Genomic DNA, 23,851 nt, shown 5'->3' on the forward strand with positions numbered 1-23,851 from the left:
CGCTATTTGCCTTCAGCAGCCCCACAAGGGAAATGAAGGAGAGAAACGGTTACTCAAAGTGATGAAGAACTCATGCTGCTGAAGAGTGAGGAGCGGCGCGTAAAAAACTGGGTGAGAGGGGCTCAGCCCGCTTCCGCAAGAATGGATGCAACTTGATAGAGCACAAACTGAAAGTACAAGGGAGCAAAAGAGCCCCATGGGACTAAAAGCGCGAATTTAGAGTCTGCACTCAGTGTTTTAAAGCCCCCGAACGCAAACAGCCGCGTGGCAAAAGTTTACCCGGCGGTTTTGTGGAGACATAGGAACTGCGCGCTCACCAGCTGGTGGGAAGGACCCTAGCTAGAGCCCCGCCCCGCCACGGCGAGGACACGCCCCCAAGGAAGGGACCGGAAGCGCTCGGTCCGGGCCGGAAGTAGTGTTGACTAGGTACACGTGAGCCGCAGCATGGCGGCCCACCGCTCTGGTCCGCTCAAGCAGCAGAATAAGGCTCATAAAGGCGGGCGGCATCGGGGTCGGGGATCCGCGCAGCGGGACGGCAAGGGTGAGAATATAGAGTTGGAGGAAGAAGGTCTGCTTAGTCAGTTTTTAACTGCTTTTCTCCATGCCTAGACTCAACTCCGACCTCCGGCCTGGACCCAGCGTAAAGGCTCTAAGGTGGGCGGGGAGAGGTCCCCTTTCTTGACCTTTTTCTGGTGCCCTGAACAAAAGCCCTTGATAATCTCCCTCCAGGCCGTCTAGCAGCGAAAAGCCTGAGCAAGAAGGTGAGAAAGGAGCTCAGCAGAGTAGACCAGAGGCATCGTGCCGGCCAGCTCCGGAAGCAGAAGAAGGAGGCGGTGAGAGGAGCAGGGATTGGGGATGGTGTGGCTTCACAATTGTTCTAGGCGGATACTGCCTTCAGCTAGAAAATGTGACCCTGGGAAGGGGCCGGAGATGGAGAATAACTCTAGAGCATATGTTAGTTGTGCAGGTCTAGACTCATGCTGGAGCATTCTTTGCTTTGTTCTGAGCCCCCCCCCGCCCCCCCATATACACGTGGCTTTTTTTTTTTACAAGAGAGTTGCTGGGGTGTAGGGCATCCGTACTGTTGGAAAGGCAACACTGGAACAAGTACTGAAACATTGAGATGTTCTCTCGTCCTTTCTATTTTCAGGTTCTGGCAGAGAAGAGACAGCTGGGTAGCAAAGATGGCCCTCCTCATCAGGTATTGGTGGTGCCACTGCACAACAGGATTTCCTTGCCAGAGGCCTGTCGTCTGCTCCAGGATAGGGACACTGGAACAGTACACTTGAATGAATGGGGAAGCACCCACAGCTTTATGCTGTTATGCCCCCGCTTGAAACATCGATGGTTTTTCACATCTGCAAGGCCAGGTTAGAGAGTATACAATATTTTCTATTACTGTGTATGAGTAGTGGCAATATTTTTTTAGTATTATGTGCTGGTGCCAACCACCTCTTCCTACTGACTTTGTCTTCTATCTCCAGGAGATCTGCACACTGTCTTAGACTTGGCTAAAGTGGCTGATAGCATCCTGTTCCTCCTTGATCCACTAGAAGGCTGGGACAGCACTGGGGATTACTGCCTTTCCTGCCTCTTTGCTCAGGGCCTTCCCACCTATAGTAAGTGATTTGGAAATATTGGAGGCCATGAAGGAAGTGAATTAGCACTTATTGTGCACCTATAATTTGCATCAGTGTGCCTTAAAAGTTTTCAATATTTTGTACCAGGTGCTTTTTTATTTCTGAACTGTCCTTTGCCCAGAGGAAGAAGAGTATAAAGTTTGGTTTTACGCTGTAATTTCTTCAAGGTAGATGAGTGTTGGGTTTCCCAGTGATCTCTAGGCTCACAACTGTTAGCTTTTTTATGAACTTGCTTAGGGGATTTTCATGTAGTGAAGCAAGAAGTCACGAAGCCCTTTTCTCTTTTGCTCACAGCACTAGCTATCCAGGGGATTTCTGGCCTCCCACCGAAGAAACAAATAGATGTCAGGAAGAAGCTAAGTAAAGTAGTGGAGAAGCGCTTTCCTGATGACAAGCTCCTTTTGTTAGACACTCAACAGGAGGCAGGGATGCTGCTCAGGCAGTTGGCTAACCAGAAGCAACGGCACCTTGCCTTTCGAGATCGGCGGGCCTACCTCTTTGCTCATGATGCTGACTTTGTGCCTAATGAAGAGAATAACTTGGTGGGGACCTTGAAAATTTCAGGCTATGTTCGTGGACAAACTATGAATGTCAATAGCTTGCTGCATATCATTGGACATGGTGACTTCCAGATGAAACAGATAGATGCCCCTAAGGACCCTTTCCCTTTGAACCCTAGAGTGATCAAATCCCAAAAGGACCCAGGCATGGCAATGGAGGTAAAATTGATGTTCTTAGAGGCTATGTAATGTAGATTCATGTGTAAGCTGATGTAGGATGGGAACTACAGAGAAGGTAGTCTGTGTGCCTAGACAACTACCCTAGTCTGTGGAGGTAACTGCTAGTTTGAAGTAAGGCACTAGTCAGTTACAAATATGTTTCTATGTTACATATTTACCCAGCACTCTGTAGGTGCCTTACACAGCAGCTGGCTCTGAGTTTATGGAAGACACAAGATGCAGTCTCTTTCCTAAGACAATTAAGTCAGAAAAAAATGGCAAACACCGTGAAGTAAAGATTGAGAAAGTATGGTTGAGGTACAGACCTGTGGGAGTTGAAAAAGTAGACTAACAAGCTTCACAGAGGAGATCAGACATCAGTCAGATGTTGAGGTTGAGTGTGATTTATGAGTTGTAGAGAGATGAAGAATATCATAGAACATAGAGATAACATGAACCTGGCATAATGATGGATCAAAGGGTTTCTTTGAATTCTGAAGAAATCAGCTTGATGGGAATAAGGCATGTAATAAACAGACGGGAGTGGGGCCAGATTATGAAAAGCAGAGGTATAGACTTAAGATGCTAGGAAATAGAACCATTTGAAAAAATTTGACAAATTTTGGCTTTCTGTTTCATTTTATTTCATTCATCTTCTCGACTATTTTATTTTTGCATTTTTCTGGTTACTGTGTTAGATTTAGTAGATTTTTGGCTAATGTTTCACCATCACCTGCTTTTGGTTTTTAGATTTGTGCTACGGATGGTGTAACTGATATGGAGGAAGAGCTTAAGGTCCTAATGAAGGCAGACCCTGATAGACAACAATCTTTGCAAACAGAGGTTATACCAGACCCAATGGAGGGGGAGCAAACCTGGCCCACTGAGGAGGAACTGAATGAGGCAAATGGTTGGTAATTGTAAGCTTGTTTGTAATTCATCTGCTCTGGAATTGTGGATTTTGTCTAGTTGCTCACAGTCAAGACCCTGTAAGGTAGAATGGGATGAGAATGCGTTTAGAGGTCTGGTCTCCACTCAGATGCTGTTTATTTTAAGCAAACATTGGACACAGCTTTGCTCCATTTCTCAGAATCACTTCTAATTGTTTTCTGATGAACAGATGAACAGCTTTGGATTCATTGCGGGTTTATTTAGTTGTGCAAGTGTTGCTAGTTTCGAGGCAGCTGAATTAAATTTGGAAGTAGTAGTCTGTTTTGCTCATAGTGTCTCCTAGAGTTTCTGGTGTTGGTAGCAGTATGTATTGTCTTGCCTAGGTGAGAATAGCCAGAGTAAGAGAGGAAAGGAAGTATATAATTTACTAAACTTGTTCGGGCTTTTACAGAATTTTTGAAGGAAAGTTCCAAGGTGGTAAAGAAGGTTCCTAAAGGAACATCCAGTTACCAAGCTGAATGGATTTTGGATGAGGATGACGAAAGTGGTGGGGAAGGAGATGAATATGATGATATAGAGCATGAGGATTTTATGGAAGAGGAATCTCAGGTAAGAAATTGGTCTCTTAGGCCACTTCTGTGCACAGCCCCAAATGCAAGGCAAAGTGCAACCCTGGCCTTGAGGTATGTGTGTGGCCAGTTTTTTAAAAAATATAGGCTACTGTGTTTTTAAAAAATATATATTTTTAAATTGTTGAAAGTATTACAGATGTCTTCTTTTTATTTATGATTTTTTTTTGTTTGTTTTTATTTTATTTTATTTTTTTAAAATATATCTTTATTGATTTCAGAGAGAGGAAAGGAGACGGAGAGAGAGATAGAAACGTCAATGATGAGAGAATCATTGATCAAGCCCGCAACCGGGCATGTACCCTGACCAGGAATTGAACCCCGATCGCCTGGATCCTAGGTCAATGCTCAACCGCTGAGCCACGCCCAGCCAGGCTTTGTTTAGTTTTTAGAGAGAGAGTAACATTGACTTGTTCCACTTACTTACTCATTCATTGGTTGATTTTTTTTTAAATATATCTTTATTAATTTCAGAAAGAGGAAAGGAGAGAGAGAGAGAGAAACATCAATGATGAGTCATTGATCGACTGCCTCCTGCACACACCCCTGACTGGGGATCAAGCCCACAACCCGGGCATGTGCCCTGACTGGGAATCAAACCCCAATTGCCTGGATCCTAGGTTGACGCTCAACTGTTGAGCCACGCCCAGCTGGGCCATTGGTTGATTCTTATATGTGCCCTGATCAGAGATGGAACCTGAAACCTTGGTGTATCAGGACAATGCTCTTAACTAACTGAGCAACCTGGCCAGGGCCTGTGGTCAGTTTTTAAAGAATGACTTTGTAGTTATGGGGAATGAGACTTGTTTTATAACTGAGTCTCTTAAAATTGATATGTTATCGACTAGGTGTCTAATAATGTTATTTTCTTTTTAGCTTAATGGCTTTTAGGGGAGAGGTAGGTGTGGGTTTCTTCTGAAACTGTAATCCTTTATTCCACAGGATGAGAGTAGTGATGAGGGAGAAGAGGAGGAATGTGAAACTATGACTATAGGAGAGTCTGTGCGTGATGATCTGTATGATGAGAAAGTGGATGAAGAGGCTGAGGAAAAAATGCTAGAGAAATATAAACAAGAAAGACTGGAAGAGATGTTTCCAGATGAAGTAGATACCCCCCGTGATGTGGCTGCTAGAATTCGGTTAGTCAACAGACTAAAATCAATCAGAACATTTTTATTTTAAATTTATGTGGCTCAGAGCCATGTCAGTATGACACAAAAGAGGAAAAACATTTTTCTTGCTCCTGAGGGCTAACATTTCTATATGGGAAGATAAGACATACATACAGTAAACAGTAATATATTATCAAGTTCTAGACTGTGTAGTATAGACTAATAATGTTACAGTACTTTAATGAATGAGAAATACTAAGATTACTTAGCAAATGCTTCCTATGTGAACTAATAATTGAAGTATGTGTTTGGAGACTTGGGGGAATTTGGTTAGAACCACAAGAATAAAAGCATGGGGGTTAGTCTGACTAAACCCAGAGAGTTTCTTGGATATTAGAGGAGTAAGGCTTTTATCAAGGACCATGTTCCTCAGGTTAAGGAGCCACTCCCTGATAGACACTAGGGAGCCACTGTGAATACTTTGTCCTTTGTCAGTGAGGAGCTTGGGTTTGGTTCTGAAATATTTGTTAAAAACTGTTTTGGGGGGTGGTCTTGATTTGGGCTATTAGGTATCTTGAGAGATAGTGATAAGAGTTCTTTAAGTTAGAGCCTTAGCCATATTATTGACTTGAGAGAAAGGGTAAGTAGCACCATATAAATTAGACTATTTCTTTAAAATCTCCTATATTCTAGATTTCAGAAATACAGAGGCCTCAAGAGCTTCCGGACCTCTCCATGGGATCCTAAGGAAAACCTTCCTCAAGATTATGCTCGGATCTTTCAGTTTCAGAACTTTACTAATACTAGGAAACGCATCTTTAAAGAAATCAAGGAAAACGAGGATGAAGGAGCTGAGGTATCTGCCTCCCTTTATCCATCCCTACAATTTGCTTTCGTTTGCCAAGGTGCCCCCTCCTTTACTCCTCTTCGAAAGAGTACCTTACCTAGTTTTGTGCTGCCCATAGCTGAATTAGAGGAGCACTGAGTTGATAAGAGTGATATTGGGAAAAAGAGGTATCAGAAATGTTAACTAAAAAAGTTTAATCTGGATACTTGAGGCATCTGTGAAAGGCAATTTTGAAGGATGAGGGTTGGCCTTAGGGTAGTATGAGACTTTTTAACATATTTGGAGAAATGTTTCATTACTGAGGCCTTCGGATAATTGTGATTGTTTTCTGCTTTCTTCTGGCAGGTTGGCTGGTATGTCACAGTTCATGTCTCTGAAGTACCTGTTGCTGTGGTCGAGCACTTCAAGGGCGGAGCACCCTTGATTGCATTTTCTTTACTGCCTCATGAGCAGAAGGTTAGTTTCTTGTGGGAAGTGGGAGTTATGAAACCTTCCAACCAGTTTTGTCTGACAGTCTAAAATTTTACTTATAACTGACATTTTGCTCATTCGGATGCGAAAAATATAGGATTAGGAATCAGGGTGATGGAGAAGTCAATGATGGTTTAACACATGTCTGAACCTGTCTGAAGCATCTAAATGATGCAACCTGTGTGGTTCTGAGACTTCTCTAAGACATTTGTCAGATCAGATTTTAACCAAGGGTTGGAGGCCTTAAAAATAAAGAGGGTTTATGCCAAGGTGTAGATATCTTTTCTCTTGGTGGCCAGCAGTCATGTAAGTTGGAGTGTATGTTCTCAAGAGCTCAGGCCTTTGGTCAGTGTAAGTGCTGAGGAAGAAAAGGGGCTTGAATGAGTGTTGTTTTGAGGTGTGTGGCGAGTGAGTTGCTTGAAGTCATTGACCATGTGGCAGATGTTGAGCTCTTGCGTGAGACACGGGAATGTCAACTAATATAGAAGGGTACATGAAAGCTCTGAAAACTAGCCTATGTTTGGCTTAAGTGCCAGTTGACGGTGGGGGTAAAAGATAAATCAGTGTCTCATCATCTATATTACACCATAAATTAGCATCGTCACTTCTTAGAGTGAGCCTGAATCTGTTAGTTTGGTTTGCCTTCTTTTGGGTAAAGCTGTTCTAGATACGAAGTTCTGTTTTTCTTACTTGGTCTCTAGATGTCAGTACTGAATATGGTGGTAAGCCGGCATCCTGGAAACACTGAACCTGTGAAAGCTAAAGAGGAGCTGATCTTCCACTGTGGGTTCAGGCGTTTCCGAGCCTCACCTTTATTTTCTCAGCACACTGCAGGTAAGCAGTGGGGAACCTTCTGGGTTCTGGTCTATTCTGTTGTCTTTTGGGGGACTATAACTTTTGGTGAGGTGGTACAGAGTACACAATTTCAAATTCTAGGTCTCTGGGTTAGAGGCATTTTCATTACTCTGGTTTAGGAGCCAATGATATATTTATTCAAAATGTCTGAACCTGCCTGAAGCATCCCAGTGATGCAACCTGTGTGTGGTGCTGAGGCTTCTCTGCCATGAGTATTTGTTCCAGAGTAGATTCTGAATCAGAGTTGGCACCTTTATAAAAATAGTGTGTCAAAGTGTGCAACCCTTGGCATCTGATATGCCAGTGGCAGTGCTGGAGAAGGCTATTGGGTTGCCCACAGTTGGACAAAGCAAGAGATGTGTGGCTTCTGAGATGCTGAGACTAGATGAGTTTAGAGAGTGGTGACCAGGGACACTTTTGTGAAAAAATTATTGTGCTACAAAGTAGGGGTGGGAAGAGGCTTTGTACTAACTTGGGGGGACTTGTGAACATCAGTACATACATACTGTCAGCTCAGCAATGGCCAGAGGAAAATGATGAAGGCAGTATTAATGGAAGCTCTGGATAATTTCAGTTTTCACCAGCCATGCTATCTAAATGAGAGGTTAACTCTTCTTCCCCTTAAAATAGTTTATTTTCCTGTACTTCAGTATTAAAAAAAAAGAGGAGAGTTTCACTGACGGTAAAAACAGAAGTTTCAGATAGTCCCCAAGATCAGAGGTCAGCCAAGTATGGCCCTTGGGCAAGTCTGTCTTATTGTTTGTAAAGTTTTGTTGGAATACAGTTTTGCTTATAAAACCCCCCACATATATTGTCTTGGCTATTTTTGTGCTACAGAGATAGCTGAATAATTGGAACAGAGACTGTATGACCTCAAAGCCTAAAATATTTAATGTCTGGCCCTTTATAGAAAATGCTTGTCAAGACTAAGAGCTGTTGATTTAGTGGACATATTCCCTATAAAGCACTGATTCCCAAATGAGGTAGGTAGGGATGGTGTGTATTAGCATCACTGTAGAACTTTTTAAAACCCAAAATGTAGTCTAGGCTCCAAAATTCTGCCTCCAGTTGAAAAATCACTGTGATAGGGTCGGATTGTATCTTTCAGGTGTATTGAGGCAGGGAAATACTTTAACTAGTGGGGTAAAGAAACACAAACTGCCTTGGGAGTAAGAGTTGCAGTGATACAGCTTTTCACAGGCCTCTGGATTACCTGTGGTTCCTCAAAATGTTTTTGGTTTTTACTTTTTAACCTTTATTATGGCAGCGGATAAACATAAATTTCAGAGATTCTTGACTGCTGACATGGCCCTGGTGGTGACTGTATATGCCCCAATCACTTTTCCTCCTGCATCTGTGCTGCTTTTCAAACAGAACAGCAATGGTAAGTTGAGTTCACAGAGGTAAACAGACCTACAGGTTCCTAATAGGTTTAACATGGTTTTCTATATTTATATTTGGGAGCCACATGGTATGAAGGTGATGATAATTTTCAGAATATCCCAGTCTCAGCCTCACAATGGGTCTAAGGCAGGGATGAAAAATGGGGTTTGATCTTGCTTGCAAACTTGAGCTAACTGGTTGAGGCTGCTCAGAGTGCTATATTTAGGATAGGTTCTGGGTCCAGGCTTAGCAGAAATCACTTAGTGATCTTTGCCATGGACCCAGGAAGGCAGCATAGTACATCCCTACGTTAAGGCTTCTCTAAGATCTTGCATAGGTCTTTAAATAGACTGGAGCAATAAATGCTTTGGCCTGTAGACTCCTGCTGCTTTGCTTTTGCCCTTTAGGAATGCACAGCCTCATTGCCACAGGCCATCTCTTGTCAGTGGATCCAGACAGGATGGTCATCAAGAGAGTTGTTCTGAGTGGTCATCCTTTCAAAATTTTTACTAAGATGGCAGTAGTGCGTTACATGTTCTTTAGTAGAGGTAGGTGTGAAGGATGGGATCTGATTGCCTCTGTGGGGTGAAGGTTGGGTTTATATTTTGTGGGTAAATGTTGCATCTTGGTCTCTTGTGTGTTTCATTCTAAGAGGATGTGCTGTGGTTTAAACCGGTGGAACTGAGAACAAAGTGGGGCCGCAGGGGACACATCAAGGAGCCTTTAGGTAAGAGAACGTAGTATTTGGAACCTTATCTAGATTTCCCCAGTGCTCCTAAATGACTATTAGGGTAGAGGACCACTGCTAAATTTTTTATTTTAATGGATCAACTTGCTGTGTTTTCTTTCTAGGTACTCATGGCCATATGAAGTGCAGTTTTGATGGGAAACTAAAATCTCAGGACACAGTACTGATGAACCTCTATAAACGAGTTTTCCCCAAATGGACTTATGATCCATATGTACCAGAACCAGTACCTTGGGTGAAAAGTGAGATTTTAGCAGTGTCAGAAGTGGACATGAAGTAATGGATTCAATCTCTCCTTGCTACTAGTTAGCACCTGAGGGATGGGAACCTACAGGTTGTGATTGGGCAAAGTTTGTGTTGTCTACTTTAGCCTAGGAGTCTGCTGCCCCTTTCTGCAAAAGGTTTTTCTTAGCCTTGACAAGGCATCTTAGTTAAGTATGGATGTTTTTTTATTGCTACTTCATCCAAAAAACTATTAAGTCTTACTGAAATATCCACTGTCCAATCGGATTTTGAAAGCTGCTTAAAGGTAAGATGGGAAGTTAACAGTGACTGGAGACCAAATTTCCAAGTATCTAGAGACACTGAATCCCATTTCTTCCTTATGCATAAATTAAACAAAAACAGACTGATAAGGAGCTGGCCTTTCAGCTTGCTTCACCCAAGTTATGGAGGTTAAGTCTACATTTCCACCACTGAGCACAATACATATGTTCTTTACTTCTGGGGGAATTGTTTGAAAATGCTGAGACAGAACAGCAGCCACTCCAACACCAGCTGTAGGTTCAATAAGCAGTTTCATCCGCTCCCATACCAGCTGGGTTGCATACTGTTGGTAGAGAAGGTAGTAAGAATTAGTGAAATGGGAGGAGGAAAGCCTCGTTGTTGGGCCTTCACAATTAAAGGCTAAATGATAAACATACATATGCTTGCCAATGAAGAGCTGGTCTTTTTTCATTCTAACTCTGCTTCTACTGCTGAGGGTGTCCCAATATCTAGGGCCCTCCCACATGTCACGAGTCACCAAGTCAAGAAATATCTTTGCTTAAGAAGCTGCTCTGTTCTTGTTACTTTCTTTCCTGTTGGAGCCTCACCTTAATTTCGTCCTCTGTGACGGTGAAGACATCATCCACAAGGTCCCTTATAACAGGCCAGGTGTTTAAGCCAATGCTGGATTTGACACCATCTGCTATGGTTTCTGGAGGACAGGGGTTGGGGGTCAGTTCCCCTTTCAGTTTGGACTGGTAGCAGTCATCTGCATTCAAGGGTTCAGCAGCATATACCTTCACACTAGGTCTCAGGGCCTGGGAAGAGGAATATTAGACATCTCACTACTAGCCACTGCCTACATGCCTCCAGTAAAATAGGCAGTACAGGTAACACATTTCTGACCAAGAGCCTTCTCTGTGATAGATGTAATGAAAATATGATCTTAAAGCACTTTAAATTGTATACCTAATACTGGCCTTTAGTTACCTAGATCACATCTGGTTCTACTGGTAACTTGAGAAAACATTAGCCCCTGACTTGGATAGTAGGTTGGTGAGATGGAATTCAGGGAAAGGACTGTGATAGGCTGCCACTCATTGTAATTGCTTTTGTGCTGTAAAGTCATAGATTAAAAAAAGGGTACTGAGGCAGAGAAGGGCCTTTCATCTCAAGAGTTAAGAAATGGGAAGGAACAGTAATTTAGGGGGAACGTTGAGCAAGTACCACAGTGTACTGTGATGTGAAATAAAATCATCTATGCCTGAAGTGGGGAGTCTTCCAGAAGTTGTTTTCTCACCTTAACTGTAATTGCTATTCCAGCAACCATTCCTCCTCCTCCTACAGGTACCACCAGTGCATCTACCAAGGGAACCTTTAGTGAAAAGAATATAAAGTATAAATAGGTCTATTGAAAACCAGTTTTATATGTACATATTAAATAGTTGATTCTACAGCCAAACATCAGATTTACCAGTAGCTCAACAAGGGCTAGGCTTTTACCTGGTTCAGCACCTCCATGGCAATTGTCCCTTGCCCAGCCATCACTGCAGGCTCCTGGTTGGGATGTACCATGATGCCTTCTGTTTCTTCCATAATTCTTTTTGTAACATTTTCTCTGGACTGAAAGAGTACATTAATTTAGCATACTTGATTTTTATTTAACAGAGTTTCCAACAAGTTAGATTCAATCATTTTAACACTTTATTGGTCATCTATTTTTTTGAGACTTTCTTTGGGCACTGGGGATATAACTGAACAAAACAGTCCCTGTGCTGATGGCAATTGTATTCTAATATGTTGGGGAGGGGTGGAATATTAGTAAATATATGGTATATCTAAGTGCTGTGGAGAAAAACTAATTTATACAGGGTACTTAGGAAGGGTAGATGTGAACCAATCCTGCGGATCTCCAAAATATTCCAGGTAAATGAATTCCAAGTGCAAAGACTACAAAGTAGGAGCACTTGACCTTTCTGAGAAACTGCTTAGTGTGATTGGTGTGGAATATTTGGGGGATAATAACGGAGATGAAATCAGAAAGATAGGAATAGGCCTGTCCATCTAGGCCTTAGATGATTGGAAGAACTTTGGTTCCTACTGTGGATGAGATGGGAAACTAATCATTAGAGGATTTTGAGCTGACAAAAGACAAGTTCTAACTAGTGGATAGCTCTGGGTTGCTCTGAAAAAAGACTAGTGAGACAAGGGTGGAAGCAGAGAGACCTGTTAGGAGGCTAATGACTCTACACGAGAAATGTTGGTTTGAATCAGGGTAATAATGGGAGAGGCTGTTAGAAGTAGTTGGATTATGAAAATATTTTGAAAGTAGGACTAAGATTTGGATGTGGGGTATGAGTTCTCAAGATGATTCCAACATTTTTTTTGAGCAACTAGAAGGATCAATGTTGCCATTTACTGAGATGAGGAAGAATGGAAGAGGAACAATATAGGGGTGATAAGATCAATTTGGTTTATTTTTTTAAATATATTTTTATTGATTTCAGGGAGAGGGAGAGAGAAACATCAATGATAAGAGTCACTGGTTGGCTACCTCCTGCACGCCCCCTGCTGGGGACCGAACCTTGATCTCCTGGATCATAGGTTGGTGCTCAACTGCTGAGCCAATTTGGTTTTGGGCATAGCAAGTTTAAGGTGCCTATTAAGACATCCAAGTGGGAACACTGGGTAGCTGTTGGATTTACAAATCTGTGTTAAGGGCAAAGTTTAGGGCTGGAGTTAGCATATAGATGGGTCATATTTCAAACTATGAGACCATTAAGATCATCTGAGTTAGTGCAGATAGAGAAAAGGTTAGACATAGATAAAAAGGAAACAGGAGATTTGAGAAGAACCCAATAAGGTAGGAAGAGAAGTCTCATTTGATAGTGAAAACTGTTAAAGTGTTCCTGAACACTGCTCTCTTCCTCACCTCATCGCTCTGTTCACTGTACACTATAGAGGCTCCATAGGCTTGTATTGCCAGTTTTTTACAGTTGGGAGCTGTTTGGGGCACCACAATATAAGCAGGAATTCCTGAGATGGAGAAACACATTTAGTTAGTACAAATTGGGAGAATTTAGGATAGAAATTTCAGTTGCTTGTAATTGGATAGGGACTCAGAAATTTACTTCCCATAGCTATCACCCATTTCACTGAAAGTAAGGGCACTTTCCCACCCTTCTAATAACCCTACCCAGCATCCTGAGAAATCAACTACCTTCCAGTTCGGCAGCGTAGGCGAGGGCCTGGCCGTGATTCCCAGTGCTGTGAGTAACCACAGCTTTGGGCTTTTCTGAAGTGGCAACAATCAAGCCTCTGATGGCATTAAGGGCACCACGGATCTGGAAAAGAGGGACAGTGGATTTACGTATTTGATTATAGTTTCTTTAAAAACACCACCACCAAGGAGCTTTACTAGATTTTCTCTTCCTAATACTGCATACCCAGCCCATCACTAAATCTTACCGATTCTACCTCCTAAATATCTCATGTGTCTTTGCTACAACCTTGGTGAGGCCTCATTTCTCAACTTGTGTGCTATCAAACCTCCAGTGATCCTACCTCAAGGATCATTCTCATCTAATATTTCTACTAGATTATGAAAGTTACCTTTTAAAAACAAATGTTATCTTTTTTTTTGACTGCCTTTTTTAGTAACAAAAGTACAGCCTATAAGTTACTGCCTTTCAAATACAAATCTACTGCCTCTATCACTGTTGTAGCCACCCTAAATTGCTTCTGGCTTCCCTCCTACCAGGTTAGCTCATACCCCTGTACCTCCAAGCATGCTCATAACACTACCTGTAGTTCTTTTCCCCCACCCCCTTCCTGAGCTGGCTACAAGTACTCATCCTGTAAAACTTGGATGAAACATCAGGTTCAACTTCCTTGCTCTCCTAGGCAAAATTAGTCACTTCATCCTCTGTTCTTCCATGGCACTTTGTACGTCTCTCTCTCAAGACATTTCTCATAAACCTATTTGTTGACCAGCCTGCCTTCCCCTAAAAGTTGGAAATAGGGCAATACCTGTATATATGCCTAATAAAACCATGGCAGAAGCAAAGGGAAAAAGAGAATGGAGAGTTTTATGTTTTGTTTTAGTATAAAAGCTCTCAGTTAATGTTAAGGTGGGAGAAAAGGTAGATTCTTGAAATCTTAAAACTACCACTCAATGGGTACTAACACCTGTTAGGCACAGTACTAAATGCAGCTTTCAGATTTTTACCTAAAAGGATCTTAAAGTTCAACTAATGGTCAGAAAATTCTTCTAACGAATCAACACACAGAAGTCTATCTTTTTACATAAGAAAGGCACTGATATACTTTGTAGAAAAAGATTATATGAGGATTTAACTAGCTTTAGACCTTTTATATTCATAAGGTATCAATGAACAGCGAGTTGACACAGTGAGTGCTTAAACTTGGTTTTACAGTGATCCCACTTGCCCATTTTGCCTTGAAACAGTTCAGGGTGATGTCTGTTATCTCTGTTTAATCATTGGAAGTTCCCTCTTTCATTCTCAGGCACCAGTGTGGACAGTAAATTATATTATCACCCTAGATATAAGGAAGTTTGAGATTGTGTAAAAGCGGCTTGTCAACACCTGATGCTAAGTCACCAGAACTTGACCAAAGGAAAACTTCTACAACTCTTTCTATAGCTAGAAAAAGATATTAATTCTACCTACCTCACTGGGAAGTCAGGAGGGTCAAATAAATTTAATATGTGAAAAGGGGTTGAAAAAGTACATGTCACACTAACAAAAGGGATTGTTACCTTAAAAGATCCAGTTTTCTGGAAGAGTTCACATTTGAAGAAAAGATTGCGCCCTGTTACTTGGTTTAAAATGGAGCTTGTTAGCACTGGTGTGAGGTGGATAGAATCTCGAATGTTGATATGAGCTTTTTCAACATCAGCAAAGGAGATGCAGTACTCAGCACACATTGTTCTGAAACCCAGGAATAAAAAAGAGGTAAAAGCAAAGTCCGAGACAACATGTTCAATGAAAAGGTTTTGAAAATGCATAACACAGACCCAGTGAATATACAAGTGAACTACAATGTAAACTGTAGACTTTGGGTGATAAAGTGTTAATGTAGGTTCAGTTGTAACAAATGTACTTTTCTTTTGAGGGATGTTGATAATGATGGAGGCTATTGCATGTGGAGGGGCAGGTGGTTTATGGGAAATCTCTGCCTTTGGATCAACTTTGCTATGAACCTTAAGCTGCTCTAACAGTTATATATTTAAAAAAACAAAAAGAGCCCTGGCCAAGTAGTTCAGTTGGTTGGAGCATCCTCCCATACAGAAAAAAAAAGTTGCAGGTTCAATACCCCGTCAGGACGCATAACTAGGTAGTGGGTTCAATTCCTGGTCAGGGCAGGAGGCAACATCACATTGATGTTTCTTTCTCTCTCTCCTTTCCTTTCTCTCTAAAATCAATAAAAACATACCCTTGGGTGAGGAGTAAAAATAAAACAAGTAAATAAATAGAAAATGCATAACAGGAAAATAGGCCTGGGGCCTGTGGTGTTAATGTAGGAACTGTCTCTGCTACCAGGGCTCCAGAATCTTTGTGTAGAAGGGAACTTGTCTTGAAGCTGACTTTCTTAGTAAATATAAGTGGGGGTTTTTCTGATGAAGCTTTGCAGAAAGTAACTGGTGGTGATTATGGAAGGCTTAAAGCTCATCCCTTACCCATACCACCCACCTCTGCCACTGGTATCTACATTTTCATCATTGTAATGAGCTGCGTTCAAAATCTGATACAAACTTTTATTTAAAAAAATTATTTAACAATGGGAAAAACTGCCTACACTCCTACCATCTTAATAAATTATGTTCATTTTCTGTTTCCTTTCTTTCAATATACATACATTAGATGATAGTTAAAATCAAAGCAAAGATAATATTTTGTTTACTCCATTTGGCTCAGTTTCTTCAAAATTTTCATAATTACAATTTTCAGTAACTGCATTATGCTTCCATTTTCACTTTTATTGTAGCATTTAAACATAGTTTCTATTTTTCTTTATTAACAAAAGCAATTTGTGTTCAATAGAAAAACAATTTGTTTCCTCACCAAAGACAATCGCTATCAAAGCTCTTGTGTTTATCTTTCCAGGCCCATATATAAATGCAGACAAAACTTTTACAGGTTTAGTAACTTGCTTTTTTAAAACAATATTATGAATATCTATGAATCTTTGCTTATCAATAGGTATACTTATGCAACTTTTAAAATGGCTTAATAGTATTTCTTTTTACAAAAATACCATAGTTTTACATAACTCTAATGTTGAACATGTAGGGGTTTTTTTTACTATAATAATGATTAATGAATAATAGCCTTGCTGCAAGATCTTTGTGCATGTCCATACATGCTGAGATTCCACCAAATGATATTTTGCATCAAAAGGCATGCACGCTTCTAAGACATTTGAATTTGTCTTAGAATCCCTTCCAAACTGATCTCCAGAAGAGTTGTAGATTATACCATTTTACACTCCCAACAGCAGTTTCTAAGGAATGTCCATTTTTCTTCACGTTTGCTATATCATTATCTGTCAATTTAATGAAATGTCTAATAGTTTGAATTCACTTTTCTTTAGTGAGTGAACATTTTTTCTGTATATTTATTGGCTACTTATTCTTTTATGAATCTTTAACACACCAATTTACTGACTGAATCATCTTTTTCTTCTCAAATGTTACGTTTATAAAATTAATTTCTATTAATGCTTGGGGCTTTTCTAGACTTCATATTTTGTTCCATTTATGAAACTCTCAATTCCTTTTCCAGTTGTTCATTGTACTATGTTCTTCCCTGGTTACTCTTTCTAAAATTTATTGGCTTTGTTCATGAATAATTCTTCCAATGGGACTTCAGAAATCCTGTATCAAGGTTGTCAGAAATACCACTGTTAAATGAACAAATGAATTGGGGATGTATTTAACATTTAAAAATAGTTTTCCTATTTATAAATATCTGTGTCTTTCAATTTAGTGAAGTCTTTTTGTTTTAGGTTTCTCAGTAAAGTTTTTATAGCCTATATCCTATACAGATATGATTAAATTTATGCCTAAGTGCAATACATTTTTGTTGCTTCTGAGATAAGGTACTTCTTTCCTTAGATTTATAATTGCTTACTGATGATGTATATGAAAGCTAATACTTTTGCATAGTTACCATGTAATAGGATACTTTACTAGACTATCTTGTTAGAGATAATAGTTTTATAGTCTCCAAATAATCACACTACCTGCAAATAAAGATAATTAGTCTTTACCTTATAAATATCTCTCTGGTAACTTTTTCAGTGTCTTCATAGTTATTGGTTTAATGTAGATTTGCCACCTCCTCCTGAATTAATTTCAGTAACATATTTCTGGCAAAATAATATCTAATTTAAAATTAGTATGAAATTGTACATATTAATATTTCTAAGTATTCTTCATATCTGTGGTATTCATTCAGTTATGAAATATTGAGCACCTTCTATGTGTCAGATACTGTTTGGTCTGGGGACATAGTGTTAGAAAAATAGACTTGTCTCTGCTCTCATAAAACTTATAACCTACTGGAGAGATGTGTAATAAGTAATCCCAAAATAAATATGTATTTATAAATAGTAATAGTTGATATTAGGGAAGTGTGTTATGATAGGATACTATAATGTTGGCCCTTATTTAGATCAGGTAAGGGCCTCTATGAAGAAGTGAAATTTTAAATTATGACCCATAAGATGAATGGGTTGACTAAGCAGAAAAGTGTTTCAAGGGGAGGGAATAACGTGTGTGAAGGCTTTAAGGAAAAGGGGGCATATTCCAGGAACTAAAGTGAGGCCACTGTATTTGAAAATAGTGATCAAAGAGATGAAAGTGAAGTTGGCAGGGTCTAGGTCATTAGGAACCATGAATGACTCATGGATTTTTTTTACGTAAGAGCAATGAAATGCCATTGGAGAATTTTGAGCAGGTAAGTGTCATGTTAGAAATCAGATTTTCAGAAAATCACACTGGCTACATTATGCTGAATGAAAAGGGAAAAAAAAAAGTGGAATCAGGGAATTTAGTTAAGTAGTATTAGAGTGTTCCACATGAAAGACAACAGGAACCTGGACAGTGAAAGTGGAGGTAGAAAAAAATAATCACTCGATACATTTTAGAAAAACAAACCTGATTAAAAAATGGGTGAAGGACTTGAATAGACATGTTTCCAGAGAAGATATACAAATGGCCAACAAGGACATGAAAAGATCCTCAACATCACTAATCTTTAGGGAAATGCAAATCAAAACTACAAGGAGATACCACCTTACACTTAGAATAACTACTATTAAAAACCTCAAAAACCAAAAAATAACAAGTGAAGGCAGGGATGTGGAGAAACTGGAGCCCTTGTACACTGTTGGGGGAAATGTAAAAATGGAAAATAGTATGGTAGTGTGTCAAAAAGTTAAACATAGAATTACCATATGATAATTACCATTTTACTTCTGGGTATATACCCAAAAGAATTCAAAGAGGGTCTCAAAGACATATTTGTTTACACCTATGTTCATAGCAGTATTATGCACAATAGCCAAAAGTAGAAGCAACCCAAGTATCTATTGACAGAGGAATGGATAAACAAAATCTGATCTATACCAATGGAATATTATTCAACCTTAAAAAATGGATTATTATTCATGCTACAATATGGATGAATCTTGGGGATATTATGCTCAGTGAAATAAGCCAAACACAAAAAGGCAAATATTTATGATTACACTTATAGGAGGTACCTAGAGCAGGTAAATTCATAGAAAGTAGAAAGGTGGTTGCCAGAGCCTGCGGGAAAGAGAAGGGAGGTTGTTTAATGGGTATAGTTTCAGTTTTGCAAGATGAAAAGAATACTGGAGGTTGGTTGTACAACAATGTGAATGTATTCAACACTACTGGACTGTACATTTAAAAATGGTTATGATGATATATTTCATGTTACGTGTATTTTGCCACAATTAAAAACACACAAAAGTTACATTTTGGAGATTATAATTAGGCCTCTTGGCTGCAAGTGATAGAACCCCAATTTGAACTGGCTTAGGCACAAGATGGAGATGATGAGATTTACTGGCTCATGGAATCGAAGGAAGAGTTAAATCATGGAAAAGGCAGGGATATGGACCTTCAGGAACAATTAGAACCAGGGATTTGAGATTTTCCAGGACCCTGATCTTTTCTCACCTCTGCTGCTTTCTGCATGTCAGCTTCATTCTTTTTCCTTGCAGACCAGTTCCACATGGCAGGATGCGTGGCTGCTGACAGCTCCTGTGTTTTACATTTTATGGCTTCCATACTGGAGAGGAATTTTCTTTCTCAGTTTCAGTTCAAAAAGTTCTGGGTAAGGACTCTGATTGGCCCATCTTGGCCCAGGACCAGTGGTCACGGAGTGAGGTCATTTAAGACAATACTATGCAACAGTCAGAAGTATTTACAGAAACATGAAAAAGAAACAGAATGATTTCTATAACATAGTATCAATTATGTACATTTAAAACAATACATACACAAGACACTATATATTAAAAGACATATTTCAAACATATTAGAGTGATGACCTAAGTGGGGAGGGTAGGAACATGAGTGGGCGAACTGGAATGAATGCAAAAAAGATAAAATGAGAAAGGTTTTGATGATAATGTGAACCAAATAGTATGATTGCCTTAAATTTCTGCACCTGAGAGGAAAATGGGAGCAAATGAAGGGAGTGAGAAGGGAAAAAAAGGAAAGAGAAAGACAAAAGGAAAAAAAGAAAACACTTCTGAGAGGGGCAGTTTTCAAGAGGAAAGCGGAGAGTGTTGAGGTGATGAATTCCATAGACGTCCACTACAGGGATAGATGAGACATATGCTGATATTGGATTGAATGTGAGGAGTGAGGGAGACAAGGATAATGCCTGGCTTTTGACTTAGATGGTATAATTTTACTAAGATATAAGACTGACGAAGAAGCAAGTATTTTAGGGAAAATCAGAGATTTGATGAGTTAAGTTTGAATTGCTTGTGAGACATCAAAGATGTTCTTTAGGTTACTTTTCTTCTTTTTTTATGCCAGAAATGTGTCTCTTTTACTGTCTATTTTATTTCTGAAGAATGAGCTCTTCAATTTTTTTAATCAAGTACTATTATTTTCCGTATTAATTTCTGATTTTATCTTTATTTCTTCCTTCTATTTTTCTTTTAATTTTCATTCTTTTAAAATTAATAATAAAAGCACTTCAGGTTACAATTTTTCCTGAGTACTGCTTTAATAATATACCATACATTTTGTGTGCAATATTTTCATTAACCTTAATTTTTTTCCTTTTTATTGAACTTATTGGGGTGACACTTGTTAACAAAATTATACAGGTTTCAGGTACACAATTCTACAACATATTATCTGTACACTGTATTGTGTGTTCACCAGCCCAAGTCAAGTCTCTGTCCGTCAGCATTTCTTGCTTCTATACTCTCCTCCACCTCCCCCACTTCTCCCCACCAAATTGGTATTTTAGAAGCTTTTTCAAGTGGTTAGAATTTTTAAATTTGTGGTTATTCATTACTCATTTTACTACTTTGTACTCAGCAATCAGGACAATTTTTTAGAAACTGAATTCCTCTCCCCCCAATATCCAAATTTGCTTTGTTGTTTTTTTGATTACTCACAGAATATGTGACCAAATCTCTACTGTAAAAATTTAAAATATAATAAAAATATATAGGCCTTTCAGTCTCTACCATCAAATCCACTCTCTTCCACAAAGATAACCACTTTTAAAGTGTGGTATGGCCCTTGCCAGTGTGGTTCAGTGGTTGGGCGTCCTCCTGTGCACCGAAAGGTCTCTCGTTCAATTCCCGGTCAGGGCATATACCCAAGTTGCAGGTTCGATCCCCGGTGGGGCACATACAGGAGGCATCCAATCTGATCCATTTTTCTTTCTCTCTCTCCCTCTCCCTTCCAATCTCTCTAAAAAAATCAATAAAAACAATTAGAAAAAAAAACACACTTTGGTATGTATTCTTCCATACCTTTTTGATATATTTATAGAAATTTACATATGCAATAAATGGTTTTGCTGCACTCAGAACCATACTCTACATACAGGAGTGGGCAAAAGTAGAATTACAGTTGTTCGTATGGAAAATAATACAATAATAAATAAATAATAATACAAGAATAAACTGTTTCGCATACTTACAACTACAAACCTACTTCTGCCCACCCCTGTATTGTTCTGCAACTGGTGTGTTGTTTTTTCAAACTAACATAACATCTTGAAAACTGTTCCATGTCAACATATATTTCAATTCTTTAAACTCACAAGCTTTCATTTGATTCAGGTCTAAATATGATTGTCTTTTCATTTATTTTTACCTGGTATTTCATAAGCCCTTTAAATCTGTGGGTTGAATTTAAACCTTAAATTCAATTTTTTTCAGCAACTTAGTAAATTTTCTTCTATTATTTCTTTGATTATTGCTCCTCCTCCGTTCTATTATCAACTTCTGGAGCTCATATTTGATCATTAGTTTTCTGGATCCATTCTCCGTATCTTCTGTCCTTACCTCTAATAGTTTTTATCTTATATTTTCCCTCTGAGTTCTGGTAAATTTTCTCAAGCTAGTTTAACTTTGGCATATTTCACCTGCAGTTCACTAACACTGTTGCATTAATTTGGCAACAGCGTTCTTCCTGTTTAAACAAGTTTTCTTCAGATTATTTTTAGAAAAACCTGATTCAATGTCCTCTCCAATTCCAATGTGAAAATGAATGAGTTTTTAACATTTCTTCCTATTTCTTTCATATATTTTAAAGATTGCCATTTGCTCTGACCACTCAAATCACTCCCCTACTTTACTTACTTATTTTATTGAATTTATTGGGTGACCTTGGTTAATAAAATTATATAGGTTTTAGGTGCACAATTCTATAATACATCATCCGTATATTGTATTGTGTGTTCACCACCCCAAATCAAGTCTCCTTCCATCAGTATTTATCGCCCCCTTTACCCTCTGCTACCTCCCCTTCCCCCTTCTCCCCTTTTCCTCTGGTTATCACCAAGCTGTTGTCTGTGTCTGAGGATTTTATTTTTCTTCCTTCACCTTTTTCACTCAGCCCCACAATGCCCCTCCCTTCCAACACCTGTCAGTTTGTTCTCTGCATCTATGAGTCTGTTTCTATTTTGTTATTTTGTTCATTAGATTCTACAAATAAGTGAAATTATATGGTACTTGTCTTTCTCTGACTGATTTGCTTCACTTAGCATAATGCTCTCCAGGTCCATCTATGCTGTTGCAAAAGGTAAGATTTTCTTCTTTTTTAGGGCCAAGTACTATTTCACTCTCCTACTTCTGGACCATTGAATCTTTTCCTGTATCTTACTTTCTACTTCTGCTTAAACCTTCTGGTGGCAAGTGTCTGTCACATAATAGGAACTGAATGAGTTCTGTCAGAGATTGTTCAAATCTTTTAGGCCCAGTCTAAGCAATAATTCGTAACTTTGTGTGGAATTGGGAAGGAGCAACAGGTGGAGGGAAGCAGCCTTGGGGGAGGGAGTTTCACCGCAGTTCTGAACAGGGGTTACTGAACAAGAAATTTAAAGTATCAGTCTTTTCATCCAGTTACATTAAAAAAATATATATTTTTTAATCCTCAAGAGGATATGTTTTTATTGATTTGAGAGAGAAACATCGGTAGGGTTGCCTCTGGCCGGGTGATCGAACCCGTAACTGGGGTGTGTGCTCTGACCGGGAATCAAAGCCGCAACTCTTGGGTGCAGGGAGGACGCTCCAACCAACTGAGCCAGCCACACCGGCCAGGGCTGATCCAGTTACTTTTTTTTTTTTTTAATATACCTTTATTGATTTCAGAGAGAGGAAAGGAGTGGGAGAGAGAGAGATAGAAACATCAATGAGGAGAGTCATTGATCAAGCCCGCAACAGGGCATGTGCCCTGACCGGGAATCGAACCCCGATCGCCTGGATCCTAGGTCGACGCTCAATCGCTGAGCCAAGTCCGGCAGGGCTGATCCAGTTACATTTTACAGATGGGAAAAAAAATAATCTGAGATCCAGGGAAGTCAAGTAATGTTTGCAAGAATCCACAGCGATACCGAAATTCCTAAACCGACTTACATGATACCTCCTGATTTACTTCCACACAGCCCCTTCCCCCAACAAGAGCCGAGTACACTGTATTTTTTAAAGAAAAAGTCAGGAGGTCTGGGGATGTACTTTGTCATAAAGCTAAAGACTTTGGTACTCTGGTACCTATCGACTGTCACCCGGGGTAATTTACTACAGTTCTCTAGGATTGTTTCCTCATCTTTGGGCGGGGGGGAGGGAGGGAAGTGGGGATAATAATAATTACTCTTACAAGATTTTTAAGGCGCCAAAATGAAGGCCTGGGGCGCTAGTCCGGGCCTGTGATGGAGACCCTGGCCTAAAATGAGTGGAGGCCGGATTGTGCGGTGTCTCCGTCAACCCCAGCCCCAGTGTCCTCGATGGCCACCGCAGCGACGACAGCAGCCCCCGCCGCCCCCGCCCGCCTGGCCTGGCTGTGCCCGGCCTCACCTCACCTCACAGCGGCCGCGCCTCTAACTCCAGCTTCAGCTCACCTTCCCGGACCACACCTCTGCGCATGCGCGGCGCCGGCCTCCCACGCCCAGGATCGCGTTCGCTCTTTTCTCGTCTCCGGCGGCTGAAAGTCCATTTAGCGTTTTTCCTCCCAGTGCGGCCACCGTCGTTTAGGGAGGAGGGCGGGAGGGGGCGGGGAAAAGGGTGGGAGGTGGGTGAGCGCGCGCACCGCCCCGCCGTCGTGGTTTCCTGGCTGCGCGCGGCGGCGGCGGAGTAGCTGCAGCTGTTGCAGCAGTGGCGAAGATGGCGGAAGGGCTGGAACGTGTCCGGATCTCCGCGTCGGAGCTGCGAGGGATCCTGGCCACTCTGGCTCCGCAGGCCGGGAGCAGAGGTGAGTCGCACCGCCCAGCTCCTGGGCCGGGCCTGCCCGCCCCGCCTCCCTCTCCTCCTCTCCCTCCTCCC

General features: G+C 40.4%; 3 protein-coding genes and 2 non-coding genes across 10 annotated transcripts in view; 4 read left to right on the forward strand and 1 right to left on the reverse strand.

The window, feature by feature from the left end:
* The first annotated feature begins 426 nt into the window (after positions 1-426).
* TSR1 (TSR1 ribosome maturation factor) lies at positions 427-11,050 on the forward strand. The gene is made up of 15 exons (XM_016211137.2): positions 427-541; positions 730-833; positions 1,151-1,370; positions 1,485-1,619; positions 1,935-2,359; positions 3,110-3,269; positions 3,702-3,859; positions 4,822-5,018; positions 5,685-5,847; positions 6,184-6,294; positions 7,011-7,143; positions 8,432-8,548; positions 8,955-9,095; positions 9,200-9,274; positions 9,400-11,050. Exons 1-15 carry the CDS (start codon positions 445-447, stop codon positions 9,573-9,575), a joined length of 2,412 nt encoding a protein of 803 aa, XP_016066623.2. The 5' UTR covers positions 427-444; the 3' UTR covers positions 9,576-11,050.
* SRR (serine racemase) lies at positions 5,038-23,502 on the reverse strand. Of its 6 annotated transcripts, none has more exons than XM_016211142.2 (9): positions 23,431-23,502; positions 19,014-19,239; positions 14,562-14,733; positions 13,002-13,125; positions 12,714-12,817; positions 11,285-11,404; positions 11,082-11,156; positions 10,390-10,599; positions 5,038-10,124 (listed from the first exon to the last, which is right to left on the reverse strand). In XM_016211142.2, the coding sequence occupies exons 2-9, from the start codon at positions 19,040-19,042 to the stop codon at positions 9,909-9,911; spliced, it is 1,050 nt and encodes a 349-aa protein (XP_016066628.1). In that variant the 5' UTR covers positions 19,043-19,239; positions 23,431-23,502; the 3' UTR covers positions 5,038-9,908. The 6 variants fall into 6 exon arrangements, with proteins under 6 accessions (XP_016066628.1, XP_016066626.1, XP_016066627.1 ...); XM_016211140.2 differs by having other exon boundaries at positions 23,392-23,498; XM_016211141.2 differs by lacking the exon at positions 23,431-23,502 and adding an exon at positions 23,387-23,402.
* Positions 6,425-6,514, forward strand: LOC148091219 (small nucleolar RNA SNORD91 family). The gene has a single exon (XR_015715951.1). It is a non-coding gene; the product is annotated as a small nucleolar RNA SNORD91 family (small nucleolar RNA).
* On the forward strand, positions 7,279-7,373 carry LOC148091220 (small nucleolar RNA SNORD91 family). Its single transcript, XR_015715950.1, has one exon. It is a non-coding gene; the product is annotated as a small nucleolar RNA SNORD91 family (small nucleolar RNA).
* A 175-nt stretch (positions 23,503-23,677) lies between the features above and the next one.
* Positions 23,678-23,851, forward strand: part of SMG6 (SMG6 nonsense mediated mRNA decay factor) — a 207,268-nt gene continuing 207,094 nt past the window's right edge. The window contains exon 1 of the mRNA XM_016211134.2: positions 23,678-23,780. Within this exon, the coding sequence (XP_016066620.1) occupies positions 23,693-23,780 (88 nt within the window). The 5' untranslated portion in view covers positions 23,678-23,692. The remainder of the gene's footprint in view (positions 23,781-23,851) is intronic.

This window comes from Miniopterus natalensis, chromosome 17 (genome assembly GCF_054644295.1).
Source record: "Miniopterus natalensis isolate mMinNat1 chromosome 17, mMinNat1.hap1, whole genome shotgun sequence".
Classification (NCBI taxonomy): domain Eukaryota; kingdom Metazoa; phylum Chordata; class Mammalia; order Chiroptera; family Miniopteridae; genus Miniopterus; species Miniopterus natalensis.